At 35.9% G+C, this 14,064-nt stretch overlaps 2 protein-coding genes across 3 annotated transcripts; both read right to left on the bottom strand.

The window, feature by feature from the left end:
* Positions 1-2,460: 2,460 nt before the first annotated feature.
* Positions 2,461-5,427, bottom strand: LOC144576091 (uncharacterized). Its single transcript, XM_078326344.1, has 6 exons — positions 5,223-5,427; positions 4,378-4,976; positions 4,064-4,256; positions 3,632-3,696; positions 3,119-3,329; positions 2,461-2,927 (listed from the first exon to the last, which is right to left on the bottom strand). The coding sequence occupies exons 1-6, from the start codon at positions 5,358-5,360 to the stop codon at positions 2,583-2,585; spliced, it is 1,551 nt and encodes a 516-aa protein (XP_078182470.1). The 5' UTR covers positions 5,361-5,427; the 3' UTR covers positions 2,461-2,582.
* Positions 5,428-9,351: 3,924 nt separating this feature from the next.
* LOC144576087 (uncharacterized) lies at positions 9,352-12,581 on the bottom strand. 2 transcript variants are annotated; one of them, XM_078326340.1, is made up of 7 exons: positions 12,378-12,581; positions 12,075-12,227; positions 11,298-11,896; positions 10,979-11,171; positions 10,541-10,605; positions 10,065-10,275; positions 9,352-9,865 (listed from the first exon to the last, which is right to left on the bottom strand). In XM_078326340.1, the coding sequence occupies exons 1-7, from the start codon at positions 12,393-12,395 to the stop codon at positions 9,521-9,523; spliced, it is 1,584 nt and encodes a 527-aa protein (XP_078182466.1). In that variant the 5' UTR covers positions 12,396-12,581; the 3' UTR covers positions 9,352-9,520. The 2 variants fall into 2 exon arrangements, with proteins under 2 accessions (XP_078182466.1, XP_078182465.1); XM_078326339.1 differs by lacking the exon at positions 12,378-12,581 and having other exon boundaries at positions 12,075-12,297.
* Between the last annotated feature and the right edge of the window lie 1,483 nt (positions 12,582-14,064).

The following is a 14,064-nucleotide window of genomic DNA, read 5'->3' as shown; positions in this document are numbered from 1 at the left end:
CGTGATTTTGTTTTCATGTGCTCTTGCTGAAAAAAATGTGGTAATGGGCTGGTCTATTTACAATCAGAGCGTCACATTAGGCCCAGAATCATCTTTCGAGGCCTAAAAGCACCCTGGCCCAAATAATCTGGCCTAGTTGTGTGTCTGTGGCTTTGAACAAAAACTGCTCTGGTCATCTGGTGGGCTAGAGACGGGGTTGGAGGGTTGGTCTCTGAAGGTGACGAATCATGTAGCCTTATTTAGTAGTAAAAGGGTTTTCCTTGGGTCGGCGTATCCTTTTTTGGGAGCAAAAGAGTAAGTATATAAATCGTGCCTGTAACGCAGGTTTCGATGTGTTTTATGTAGTGCGCACAAGGTGTTCGACGAATTGTCTGAGTGATGATTTTGTCAGCTTGTCCGGACCTAGGAGGTTTAACTGAAGAGGAGGCCAGAGTGCTGAACCCACAATTTCTAACATTTGCTGGAGAAATTGAATGAGACGTGACCACTTCATATTTCAAGGTATTAAGCTTGTTACTTGTATACCAGAGTGATTGGCAACTCATGCTTGGATCCAACTATTGTAGTTTTAAGGGCAATGAGTTCGAATCCCATCCAATAAAACCGGGAATTCGTATCATGTAGGTAACATAATATTTCTGTTTGGATCCATAAAGCAGCGATGCGTGCAATTTTGTGGTGTGTATCTAAAAGATTAAACAAAATAATTGCCGCGTCCCGTGATCCTTTTTTTTCCTTTGGTGTATCCAATATGAATGACAGAATATTACGTGCAATTTCGTATCGGAAGGATGTCACAGTTGAACCAAAATTTTGTTGAGTTTTTAAATATATAATCAAACAAATAAGTTAAATTTTCCAACCGATGAACAACCGAACTAAAATAATCAGAGATTAAATTTTAAAAGATCAAAACTAGATACATATACACTAATACATTTAATAATCATATAAATAAATAAAAATTATTTACATTATAGACATTGTTCAATTTAATACAAAATATGTAGGTATTTTAAAATATCTAAATCAATTTAATACAAAATACTCACACTGCAAGTACCCGGACACTACTCTGGCGCAAGCACTATTGCTGCATAGACTAAGCAGCTCATTCCGACCCCTACCTGCCAAAGAAATGCAGGAACAGGATGCCTTGTTACAGGATAGGGATCTCAGCAGAACACGACAGGCCACATTGGTTGCCAGCGATCTCTGGGGAATTCATGGTAAAGTCTGCCTACTTAACACTAAAAAATGGGCCGAGAATCGAGTCACGGGTACATAGGATTTGGACGTTAAGCACACCCCTGAGGATGAAAATCTTTGCTTGGCTGTTGTCCATGAATAAGATCCTGACAACAGATAATCTCCAAAAAAGAGGATGGCATCTCGCGAGCAAATCCTACATGTGCAAGGAGGGTTCAGAGACAGTAACACACCTATTTGTACAATGCAGCTTTGCTAAAATTGATATACAAAAGTTTCGCAGGATCTGATATTTGAAGAATGCCGGTGCAATCAAAAGGAGGCGATCACGTCATCCACGGTTAATCAAAAAACAAAGGAAGCTTTACTGATTATCCGATTTGTTTTGCGGAGAGAAAGATTGATGCACGACAATTTTCAAAGAACAAACAAAAACAATTGCACAGCTGATAAATGAAGTGCGCGAGCAAATGGCAATATGAAAGATGAGGTAGCATGCATTTGAGCTACATTACTGTAGTATTACTGTAGTCACTCTTCGGTTTTTGTTAATTCGTTTTTCATTCCATTTCGCTGGAGCTCACATTGAGCTGTTCTAAATCTATTGTAAACCACAGGTCTTTCGTGAAGACCTAAACCTCTTTTAAACAATCAATATATTAAATAGGAGCTAGACCTCTATTCTTCTTAAAAAAAAAATCCAAAAAAGCCAATAGTGAGAAAAAAAAGAAAGCAAACCACTCTGGAGGGATGTAAGATGGAGATATGGGAGTTAATTGACCCAATTTTTTTTTTATTATATTTATGTATGATTTTTTATATAATTTAGAGTAAAAAAATGACTTTAACTTATAAAATTTTATATGATTGTCCCTTATATATATTTGATTCTCATAGTTTGAAAAATTTGAACCATATAAAGTTCGGTTGGTTCAGTCTTTTAGGTTTTGAAAAATCTAAACCAAACCAAATACAAAAAAACAAAGTAATTCAAAAATTCATCGAAGTGAGCCGTTCAATTTAAACTTTTTTGGTTCGATTGATAACCAAATAAACCAGACCCAATGAACACCTAGTACCAGACATGTATCTGATACGGATTTGGCAAAGTCACGTATCTGGGTAGCATAGTCTGATACGGGTCCGGCAAAGTCCCGTATCTGGGTATCATAGTGTCTTGTTTTTCTGTGTTAGTTTATAATTGACCTTGGAACTTTTACGGTTTTTCCACTAACTCAACAGTATACAGCCTACAGATAAAATTTTTGTACTAGTTAAATTTATGAGTGTAGCAACAAATTACCAAATTACAAAAATAACAAGATATTTTTGCATTAACTAACAATTAAGCCTATCCAAGATAGTAATTCTCCTCAAGGCTTCCCTGTATCTTCTCCTACCACTATTTTTCTCATGTATTCATCTTTTCTCTGAGTAATTGCATCAATCTCTTCAGTCTTAAATGGAGGTTGCAGCAAGCAGGGCTCAAAATCATAAGTAGATTTGACCATTGAATCCAGCATGAACTGCTTTGTAAGCCCAGTTTCTGAGCAAGCCATTGATTCCAGGCATATCTCCTTTGCATTCTCTGGTATAGTAGGTTTGTACCTCAACAGTTTTGCATATTCTGTCAGTAAATGTAACATGTAGTCATACACATTTTCCATACTCAGCTCGTCTTGCGCAAAATGGCTGCCCGCTGTCCCCATTTTTTGTGCCTGTTGAGTGCATACTATTCAGTTTAAGTAACAGGGCTTAGAACTAATTGTGCATATTATTTTCAACTATAAGAAACTATTGCCAGTTTGTGTCTTGTTTTAACTTAATTGCACGCATGACCAGAAGATATGATTAGCACCATCTTAATGTATAATTTCTTCAAGCATACATTTATTTATCTTAGAATTACCTCTTTTTGGTGTTTATTACCCCAATCCACGGCATATTTGATGGACTTGCACTTCTTATCGGGCCTTATAGGCCAGTAATGTTGACCCGGCACCAGACCCCTTGTGAAAAAATCGGTGAATCGAGTCGTCACTAATAGCATCGGGGAGTTGCAGGCGAGTATGTACTTTTCACTAACTGACCATGCTATCCCTTCAATATATATCTTGTATCTGTCATCATATCATCAAACAATTTTATCAAGCTTTTCTTTTCTAGCAAGAGAATATGACGCAGATCAAAATTCTCAAATTTAAATATCAGATCAAAAACATCTAGGCAGTTTCAAATCTACGGTCTTCCACATGAAACGTTTTATCTTTGTCAGCTGCATTAGACTTTAACTAACTTTCATCAAGCCTTGTCTCTTTTTTTTGGAACAGAGTATGGTAGATTGACTCTACTATATCTTTAACATATAACCTGTACTGGTATGTGAAATTGGATCCTTAATAGGTTAGTTTGCAGAGCATACCTGTATGTGCATTGTTTTGCAAGGTTTGATTCCTGGTAGCCATGTTTCCGCGCCGCATCCCAGTTCTAAGTAAAGCGACAGAGAAAATTTTATAGATGTCACAATACTATATTTTGTGTTTATTAATTTTAAGCAATTTTTTATTTGTGTTGCCAAGTGATATTTTGATGTTGACCTGAATTTACATTCTCTCTACCACAAGATTTTTACTGGCAAGAATATCATTTTCCTGTGCATAGAAAAACTTTTCTGCCAAATTAAAGATATCCATGTGTACTGATGGTAGCATTGGTCTATATAATTACACCTGATATTTTAATTATTTATTCATTCCGTCTTTGTCAAAGAGGTAGAATGTCTTGATTTTTTATTTTTTAGTCATGCACAAAGTCTACGAACTTCATTACAGGTTGTTCACTTCTTTAAGCATACCTGACCAAAGAGACGAGCGTTCCATTCTTTTCCATTTGACACGTTGCACCGTAGAAGATCCCGTCGAGTTTGGGCAACATATTGGTTGCCTTTCCAGTATGCATAAGGTTCTCTATCTTTCCATTTTAGCCTCTTGTTCTCAATTGATATCTCATCTAGAAATTGCTCCCATGGCTTCACGTTCACCTCCGGCCTGTATTCATGAAAAAATGGCTAATTTAAACAATTTGTGTAAGATGCAAACATAACAAATTAATTCGTAGTTGCACACTAAACAAGGAAGGAAATCAATATTTAGCACATCAACCTATTACCAACCCCAGAAGGACCAGTCTGGAAACACAATTTCGAGTGTCGTCCCGTCCTTGCAATACCGAAACAATGGCGGGGGTGGAGATGAACGAAAACTGTCCGCCTTGAGTGCAGGTGAGTCGTCACAGTTGAACATGATTTCTAAATCAGGCACCCGACCGGGATACCGGTTTAGGAGCTGTAGAATTCCCCAGATGGTGAACACATCCCGGGTCTGAAATGCTTTGCTGAACTTCTGGAGGTACACTCGACCGTCAATTATTGCCAGACGAAAGTTGACGTTTGCATGGTGTTTTGCACTATCAACCATTGCTCGTGTTATCCCGGTAGCGCTCCAGGGTTTTAGGTCCTCGTGGATAAAGCGAAAATACTCCGGGCATGATGGAGTGTGGATTGGGGAGCGCTTTGGTTTTGCTTGGATAGGAGATGGAGATGGAGCGGGCGATGAAGTGATTAATAACGGGTTACTACAAGTAGGATGTGTGGTGGCTGTCTGGCAAGAAAGGTTGATTGGAGTTCCTTGTGCTTCCGATTGGTGTCGATTATGCCATATCATTGAATTGCTGTCACCGAAACCCGCATCAATAAGAAATGACTGTATCTGCAGGAAAAAGCAGATGCCTTCAAGCTTTAATTGGTATCTATCAGATATTTTTGAGTTGGAACTTGGAAGATAGTGCAACATTGCTAAAGAAATTTGTATAACAAATTAACAATTAATGGAGAGATGTATTGAAATAAAGGGAACATGCATGTCTACACAATTTTGTGTGTGTGCGTGTGTGTGTAATTCCAACAAATAGCTTAATTATTCATATAGACATATACTAGAGAAAATAATCCTTACAAGTTCATCATTCCAGCTTGTGGTGAAAAATTCTAAAAGAAGGAAACCAAGTAAGACTACCAACGATCCCTTCCCAAGAGGAGATCCGATGTACATAGCATTCCTTCCCCTTTCTACCAGGCTACTGTACCACCCCATGTCTTCTACAACCTCCTATATATTTACACCCTTTTAAAGGTTTATACTTTGAAAACCTCTATCTCTAAAAGATAAATAAAAAAAGGAAACGAAAGAAACGAATTCGTATCCTCTGCATTAACTCAAAAGGGAATCTTTTGACTTAATGAATCTCAATCATCTAATCTGTTTTAAGATTCGTGTGAATTAGATCTGCACTAATATTGAAAGGCCCCATATATTATAAGCAGGAGCCAGATTGGCTCCGTTTAAAATCAGACAGTTAGGATTCATTAACTCAAAAGATTCCCTTTTGAGTTAATGCAGAGGATACGCATTCGAAAGAAACAAGGGAAAATTAAAAAAAGTAAATGATATTGATAATTGGGGTCTATCATGCAGCCTTGCACCCACGTTCTTCCTAAGTAGCCATGAATCGAAGTCATGCACTTGTTACGTCTCGATATGATAATAAGTCTTCTCACAGATGCAAATCCCAATGAATTATATCTAGTTATGCACAAATTTTTTTCCCATGTGAAGTCATATTCATTGGTGTCCACTAGCTCTTTTTTGAGTAAGAAATAAGGGTCAAAGCCCTTGTTCATATATCGATAAGAGATCTAGTTCTCTTTACAAAGAAGTTTTAGAAAAAAAAACCTTTCCCGCAAAATGAAGAAAAAGAAAAGATAAAACAGAAATGATGATTGTAACTCAATTAATTAATCGACTTCCATTGCATGAGGGCGCTCTACTGAAAAAATAAGTCTTCTATTTATTTGATAATAAAGGGCGGTAGAAAAGAATGTAGTAAGGTGTATATTGATTTTTGTACTAGTTAGGGAAATATAAGGGTAAAAATAATAATTTTAGTTTTTACCACACGAGGAGAATGTTGGTTTAAGTGAATTTGAATTAAGATTAATTATTGTAATTAATGAAAAAAAAAACTTAAAGATATTTTTAGTGGTAATGTAAAGAGGAGATTACAGTAGACCGAAGAGATATGCGGGACAGTATAGTGTATAGTAGAGCGAGGATAGTAGAACAATCAGGGAAAAAGTTTGCGCACAATCAGAGAGCGCCATATTAGGCCCGGAATAGTTCACTTTTACTTACATCTTTCTCAGCCCAAGGGAAACCTGGCCCAAGTTTGCATACATGGAGAAATTGGGAAGCTCGATCGGGACTGGGACGTTGGTTAGAAGCGACTAGTACTGGTCATGGACTCGTGGCCGGTTGGCGGTTGCTACACAAATGAATTTGGAAATGATTTGGATCAGAGATCTCAGTCCTGCAAGAGAGGAATATATATATATAGAGTAAGGCTACGCTAATTCGTGAATTAAACGGACTGTTTTAATTCGTGCTTATATCTCTAGTTTATATATATATATATATACACACACACGCTCGCTACTTCGCGAATTAAACGGAACATTTTTGAGAGAGATTAATCAGGACCATACTCACAGGAAAAAGATGGCATTTCCTCAGGGAATGATGGTTGGTTATACCACTTAATTATTTATCAAATTTTTGGTCATGAAAGAATAAATAAATACCATGTTTAAAATGCGAGCATTCCATTCATGGTCATTAGATACATTTCAGGAGAGAAGATCCTTACGGTTGGCATACTGGCATGCATGCCCCTTGCAGTAGGCATACGGCTGCCGATTGATCCAGTTAAATTTCTCCCTCTCCACTTTGATCTCCTCCAATTGTGCTTTCCATGGCTTTATATTCATCTCTGGCCTTGTATAATGTCATGCAAAAGCTTCCAGGTGTTAACTTTTTTCTCACAAAAGAAGCAAAAGTAGTAATTTAGAAAGAAAGAGAAGTTCTGGCAGGAGTACTAGTTTTTTCTTTTTAAATTTTTCACCTAAGATATGTGGTGCATTTGGTAGGCTTTGAGGTTTTAATTGAGAGAAAATTAAAAATATAACATAAATTAGAAGCTGTTACCAACCCCACAAGGCCTAATCAGGAAAGACAATGTCTAATGTCGTGTCATCCTTACAATACCGGAACAACGGTGGTGCAGGTACTGAGCTGTAGTCTGCCTTTACAAACACAAGGCAAATCTGCACATCCAAACATGAGATCGAGATCTGGTACATGACCAGGATACAAATTAAGAAGCTGGACAATTCCCCAGAGAGTGAAGAGTGAATATATCTCGTGTCTGAAATGAACGCTTACATCTCTTTAAATAGACTCGGCAATCAGAAATGACTAGGCGAAAATTGGCAAAATGATTGGCACTCTCAACCATCTCCTTGGAAATTCCTGTAGATTTCCAGGGTGTTAGGTCCTCGTGAATGTAGCGAAAGAACTCGGGACATAACCGTGAGGGGTTTAGGGGGGTTGATTGTGGTATTTATGTAAGGTGATGGAGTTGTATGACGTGAGATCAGCCGCATTATTGAAGAAGGATGCTTGTATGTTTAAATATTAGAAATGTAACCTTTTCGTTTAGCTTTCCTGCTGATTTTGGAAGAGAAAATGTGGGTCAGACCTTCCCTATGTTTAAATTAATGTAATTGCAAAAGGGGGTAGATGGTAGGGTGCTCTGATCGGTTATGTTGTGAAACATTGAGCTTTTTAATGTTTTTACAACATATCTGTCAATGGGAGGTGTTGTACCAGTATGCAACTATTTTACTGGTAATCCTAGTTGTAATGTGCCTACGGGCTTATGAAATGCAAAAAAAAAAAAAGTTGTACAAAAACAAGACTTACAAAGTCATCATTCCAGTGATTCCACCTAGAGGTGAGCACTAAAATGAGAAGAAAGCAAGTAAAAGTAACCACCCCTGCTTTGGCATAGATTTGTTTGTTCAGCTTCAGTGCAAAGCCCTTCAGCATTGCTACAACTCCAAATGAGTTCTCACCTTAATTCCAGAGGAACGAGTAGATCAGCCCTCCCTGGGTTTTGAAATTTAGTAGAAAAATCAAGCCCATGAATTTTAGTTAAAGAGAAATTAAAACTGCTACCACAAAGAGTTCAACAATATTAAACAAGAAAAAAAAATATATTACTTATTCAAGTTAAATCTTTTCTTTTCTGTAAACAATATATTTAACATTTCACCGATATAAAAGAGACTAATTTTAAAATATCAAAACTCAATACTTATACACTAATATATTTAATAATCATATAAATAAGTTATTTACATTACACAGATTGTTTCTATTATACAGAATATATAGGAATTTAAAATATCTAAATAAAAAAAATCTTCATTTAATTTTAAATCCAAAAAAAGTCAATAGTGAGAAACAAAAAAAAAAAATTAAACCACTCAGGAGCGGATGTAAGATGACCTAATTTTATTTTATTTTGTATTTATGTATGATTTTTTATATAATTTAGAGTAAAATATTATTAAACTGTAAAATTGAATTTAAATCTCTGTAAAAAAATTTATATAATTGACCACTATATATATTTGATTCTCATAGTTTAAAAATTTAGTTTCGTCTCTAAAATCACCAATCATACACTAAGGCTTGAATTTGAACCATATAAAGCTCGGTTAGTTCTGTCTTTTCGGTTTTGAAAAATCTAATCCAAACCTAATATATAAAAAAAAGTAATTAAAAAATTCATCCAAACCGAACCATTCAATTCAAACTTTTTTCGGTTTGATTGAAAACCAAATAAACTGCATCCATTGAACACCCCATATCGGACACGTATCTGATGATACGGATTTGGCAAAGTCCGGTCTCTGGGTAGCATAGTGTCTTGTTTTTATGTGTTAGTCTATAATTGACCTTAGAATTTTCGAATTCGTATCCTCTGCATTAACTCAAAAAATAATATTTTTGAGTTAATGCATCTTAAGCGTCCGATCAGCTTTAAGATTCGTGCAAATTAAATCCGAACTAATATTAAAAACCCCCTATGTTTTAGGCGGGAGTTGGATGAACTCTGTTTACAATCGGACGGCCTATATGTATTAACTCAAAAGATACTTTTTGAGTTAATGCAGACGATGCGGACTCAGAATTTTCACGGTTCTTCCACTTACTCAACAGTATACAGCCTACAGATAAATTTTTTGTACGAGTTAAATTTATGGGTATAGCAACAAATTACCTAATTACAAAAATAACAAAATATTCTTGTATTAATTAACAATTAAGCCTATGCAAGATAGCAATCCTTCTCAAGGCTTCCCTGTATCTTCTCCTACCACTATGTTTCTCATGTATTCATCTTTTCTTTGAGTAATTTCATCAATCTCTTCAGTCTTAAATGGAGGTGGCAGCAAGCAGGGCTCAAAATCATAAGTAGATTTGACCATTGAATCCAGCATGAACTGCTTTGTAAGCCCAGTTGCTGAGCAAGCCATTGATTCCAGGCATATCTCCTTTGCATTCTCTGGTATAGTAGGTTTGTACCTCAACAGTTTTGCATATTCTGTCAGTAAATGTAACATGTAGTCATACACATTTTCCATACTTAGCTCGTCTTGTGCAAAATGGCTGCCCGCTTTCCCCATTTTTTCTGCCTGTTGAGTGCATACTATTCAGTGTTAGTAACAGGGCTTAGAATTAATTGTGCATATTATTTTCAACTACAAGAAACTATCGCAAGTTTGTGTCTCGTTTTAACTTAATTGTGCGCATGACCAGAACATATGATTAGCAGTTTAGCACCATCTTAATGTATAATTTCTTCAAGCATAAAATTATTTATCTTAGAATTACCTCTCTTTGGTGTTTATTACCCCAATCCACGGCATATTTGATGGACTTGCACTTCTTATCGGGTCTTATAGGCCAGTAATGTTTACCCGGCACCAGACCCCTTGTGAAAAAATCGATGAATGGAGTTGTCACTAATAGCATTGGCGAGTTGCAGGCGAGTATGTACTTTTCACTAACTGACCATGCTCTCCCTTCAATATATATCTTGTATCTGTCATCATATTAAGCAATTTTATCAAGATTTCCTTTTCTAGAAAGAGAATATGATGCAGATCCAAATTCTGAAACTTAGATATCAGATCAAAATCATCTAGGTTGATTCAAATCTACTGTCTTCCACATGAAACAACTTTTATCAAGCCTTTTTTTTTTTTTTTTTTTGGGAACAATGTATGGTAGATTGACTCTATTTTTAACATATGACCTGTACTGGTATGTGAAATTGGATCCTTAATGGGTTAGTTTGCAGAGCATACCTGTATGTGCATTGTTTTGCAAGGTTTGATTGCTGGTAGCCACGTTTCTGCGCCGCATCCCAGTCCTAAGCAAAGTAACAGAGAAAATTTTATAGATGTGACAATACAATATTTTGTGTTTATTAATTTTAAGCAATTTTTTATTTGTGGTGCCAAGTGATATTTAGATGTTGGCCTGAATTAAAATTCTCTCTACCACAAGATTTTTACTGGCAAGAACATCATTTTCCTTGCATAGAAAAACTTATCAAACTCTCTGCCAAATTAAAGATATCCATGTGTACCGGTGGTAGCTTGGGCTATATGATTATACCTGATATTTTAATTATTTATTCATTCCGTCTTTGTCAGAGAACTATAATGTCTTGATTTTTGATTGTTTACTCATGCACAAAGTCTACAACCATAATTAAAGGTTGTTCATTTTTTTAAGCATACCTGACCAAAGAGACGAGCGTTCCACTCTTTTCCGTTTGACACGTTGCACTGCAGAAGATCCCCTCGAGTCCAGGCAACATATTGGTTGCCTTTCCAGAATGCATAAGGTTCTCTATCCTTCCATTTTAGCTTCTCGCTCTCAATCGATATCTCATCTAGAAATTTCTCCCATGGCTTCACGTTCACCTCCGGCCTGTATTCATGAAAAAAATGGCTAATTATAAGTTTATAACTATCCAAATAAGATGCAAACATAATTAATTCATAGTTATACACTAAACAAGGAAGGAGATCAATATATAGCATATCAAGCAATTACCAACCCCAGAAGGACCAGTCTGGAAACACAATGTCGAGTGTCGTCCCGTCCTTGCAATACCGAAACAATGGCGGTGGTGGAGATGAATGAAAACGGTCCGCCTTGAGTGCAGGTGGGTCATCACAGTTGAACATGATATCTAAATCAGGCACCTGACCAGGATACCGGTTCATGAGCTGTAGAATTCCCCAGATAGTGAAGACATCCCGGGTCTGAAATGCTTTGCTGAACGTCTGGAGATACACTCGACCACCTACTATTGCCAGTCGAAAGTTGACGTTTGCATGTCGTTTTGCACTATCAACCATTTCTCGTGTTATCCCGGTAGCGCTCCAGGGTTTTAGGTCCTCATGGATATAGCGAAAATACTCGGGGCATGATGGAGTGGGAATTGGGGAGCGGTTTGGTTTTGCTTGGATAGGCGATGGAGATGGAGCGGGTGATGAAGTGATTAATAACGAGTCACTACAAGTAGGTTGTGTGGGGGCTGTCGGGCAAGAAAGGGTGATTGGAGTTCCTTGTGCTTCCGATTGGTGTCGATTATGCCATATCGTTGAATTGCTGTCACCAAAGCCGGCGTTAATAAGAAATGACTGTATCTGCAGGAAAGAGAGGATGCCTTCAAGCCTTATTAATCGGTACCAATCAGATAATTTTGAGTTGGAAGATATAGCTAGTGCACCATTGCTAAAGAAATTTCTATAAAAAATTAACAATTGCATAAATAATTCCAACATAGCTTATACATATACATATGCTAGAGAAGATAATCCTTACAAATTCTTCATTCCAGCTTGTGGTGAGAAGCTCAAAAAGAAAGAAACCAAGTAAGACTACCAACGATCCCTTCACAAGAGGAGATCCGATGTACATAGCACTCCTTCCCTTTTCTACCAGGCTACTGCACCACCCCATGTCTTCTACAACCTCCTGTTTACACCCCTTTAAAGGTTTAATCATACTTTGAAAACCTCTATCTCTAGAAGATGAATAAAAAAAAGAAACGAGGAAACAAGGGAAAATAATAAAATGATATTGATAATATATTGGGGTCTATCGTGCAGTCATGTACCCACGTACGTTATTCATCGAAGCCATGAATTAATCGAAGTCTCTTCAAAAGAAGGATGTACTTCTTACGTCTCCATATGAATAATTAAGTCTTCTCACAAATGCAAATCCCAATGAATTATATCTAGTTATGCACAGATTTTTTTCCCATGTGAAGTCAGATTCATTGGTGTTCGCTAGCTCTTTTTTTGAGTAAGAAATAAAGGTCAAAGGCCTTGTTCATATATCGATAAGAGATCGAATATCTCTTACTTACAAAGAAGTTTTCAAACAAAGACCTTTCCCGCAAAACGAAGAAAAAACGTTCAAAATAATAGAAAAGAATAAAATAAAACAGAGATGGAGATTGCATGTAAACCAATTCATTAATCGACTTCCATTGGATGATTTCGCTCTTTGAAAAATTAATTCTATTTATTTAATAATAAAGGGCGGTACGTAGAAAAGAATTAATGTAATAATTAAGGTGTATATTAATTTTTGTACTAGGTAATATATAATAATTAATAATTTTAGTTTTTAACACACAAGGAGAATGTTGGGTTAAGTGAATTTGATTAAAGATTATTGTAATTTATGAAGAAAAGAATAAACATAAAAATAATTTTTAGTTATTCTAATTAAAATTAGCTGCATATTCAGGCAGGACAGTAGAACATAACATGCATGAAAAACGTTTCAGTACTGTTTGTATCTTATAATTGATATGGGAAGATTGAGAATATTAACAATTATATGAAACAAGAGAACGTACCGATATTTTTTTATTTTTAGAAAATAAAAAATTAATCAGAAAACATATTGAGTGTTATTTTTTACTTAACAAAAAAAAGAACCGAACAAAATTTTCGATCAAACCAGTAGAGACTGAAAATTTGATTCCATCCTCTCTGCACAACGCAAAAGGTATCTACGTACTTCATAGAAGATATAAAACAAAGTGTGACTGAACCAAATTTTCGCTCCCCCCCTCCGGCCCAAAAATTTGGTTCAGTCCCCCACTCTCAGTGGTGAAGCCAGAATTTGAGTCAGGGGTAGGCAAAAATCAGGTTCAGATTCTAAACGAGTTCGGATTCGAAACACTTTCTAAATTACAAATAACAAATTGGATATATTGTAAATTATAGATTCTTATTTGTATTTGTATTTGTTCAAATGAGGCTAAAATGAACTCTATTCTGCCACTTTTGACAGATTATCTACGAAATTATTCTCAACTTTAATTATTTGAATTTACACTATTTATGAACCACATATAAAAAATATTTTCAAATTTTGAATTAATTTTTCTGTACATATTATGCATTTTATTTTTGTGATCCATTTGACACATAGATCACTTGAAACTAGACTGCAATAAAAGAACCTTACTTCATAATAAACAAGAAAAATATATTTTTTAATCTTTTACAATATAATACTTTTGTTACAGAATTGTTTAGTAATTTATTATTTATATATATGTTGGAGACTTTAATTGGCTCGTTGGTAAAAGCATAAGTTTGTTGCGAGACTTTTACAAGCCTTTTGACCTTCTTGTGGGGGCATTGGCACATGACCTAAGATTTTCACTATGAAAAATTGTCCACTTAAGAAAAAATCTCATCCAATTTATTTTTTTATTTTCAGTTGCCTACCCATGTTCTACTCTAGCTTCGTTCATCCCCACCCTCCTATTTCAAGTCAACATCCACAG

This window comes from Carex rostrata, chromosome 25 (assembly GCF_964058835.1).
Source record: "Carex rostrata chromosome 25, lpCarRost1.2, whole genome shotgun sequence".
NCBI classification, from domain to species: Eukaryota; Viridiplantae; Streptophyta; class Magnoliopsida; order Poales; family Cyperaceae; genus Carex; species Carex rostrata.
The sequence above is the reverse complement of the archived record's forward strand: the minus strand, read 5'-3'. Positions and strand labels throughout refer to the sequence as shown.

Excerpts from the sequence above, each read along its gene's own strand:
- LOC144576091 (XM_078326344.1), bottom strand. The coding sequence starts at position 5,360 with ATGGGGTGGTACAGTAGCCTGGTAGAAAGGGGAAGGAATGCTATGTAC. Across the intron at positions 4,257-4,377 it reads GACTGGTCCTTCTGGGGTTG|GCCGGAGGTGAACGTGAAGC; the intron begins GTAATAGGTTGA and ends TCATGAATACAG. Across the intron at positions 2,928-3,118 it reads GTAATAAACACCAAAAAGAG|GCACAAAAAATGGGGACAGC; the intron begins GTAATTCTAAGA and ends TGCACTCAACAG.
- LOC144576087 (XM_078326339.1), bottom strand. The coding sequence starts at position 12,257 with ATGATTAAACCTTTAAAGGGGTGTAAACAGGAGGTTGTAGAAGACATG. Across the intron at positions 11,897-12,074 it reads CAAGCTGGAATGAAGAATTT|ATACAGTCATTTCTTATTAA; the intron begins GTAAGGATTATC and ends TCTTTCCTGCAG. Across the intron at positions 9,866-10,064 it reads GTAATAAACACCAAAGAGAG|GCAGAAAAAATGGGGAAAGC; the intron begins GTAATTCTAAGA and ends TGCACTCAACAG.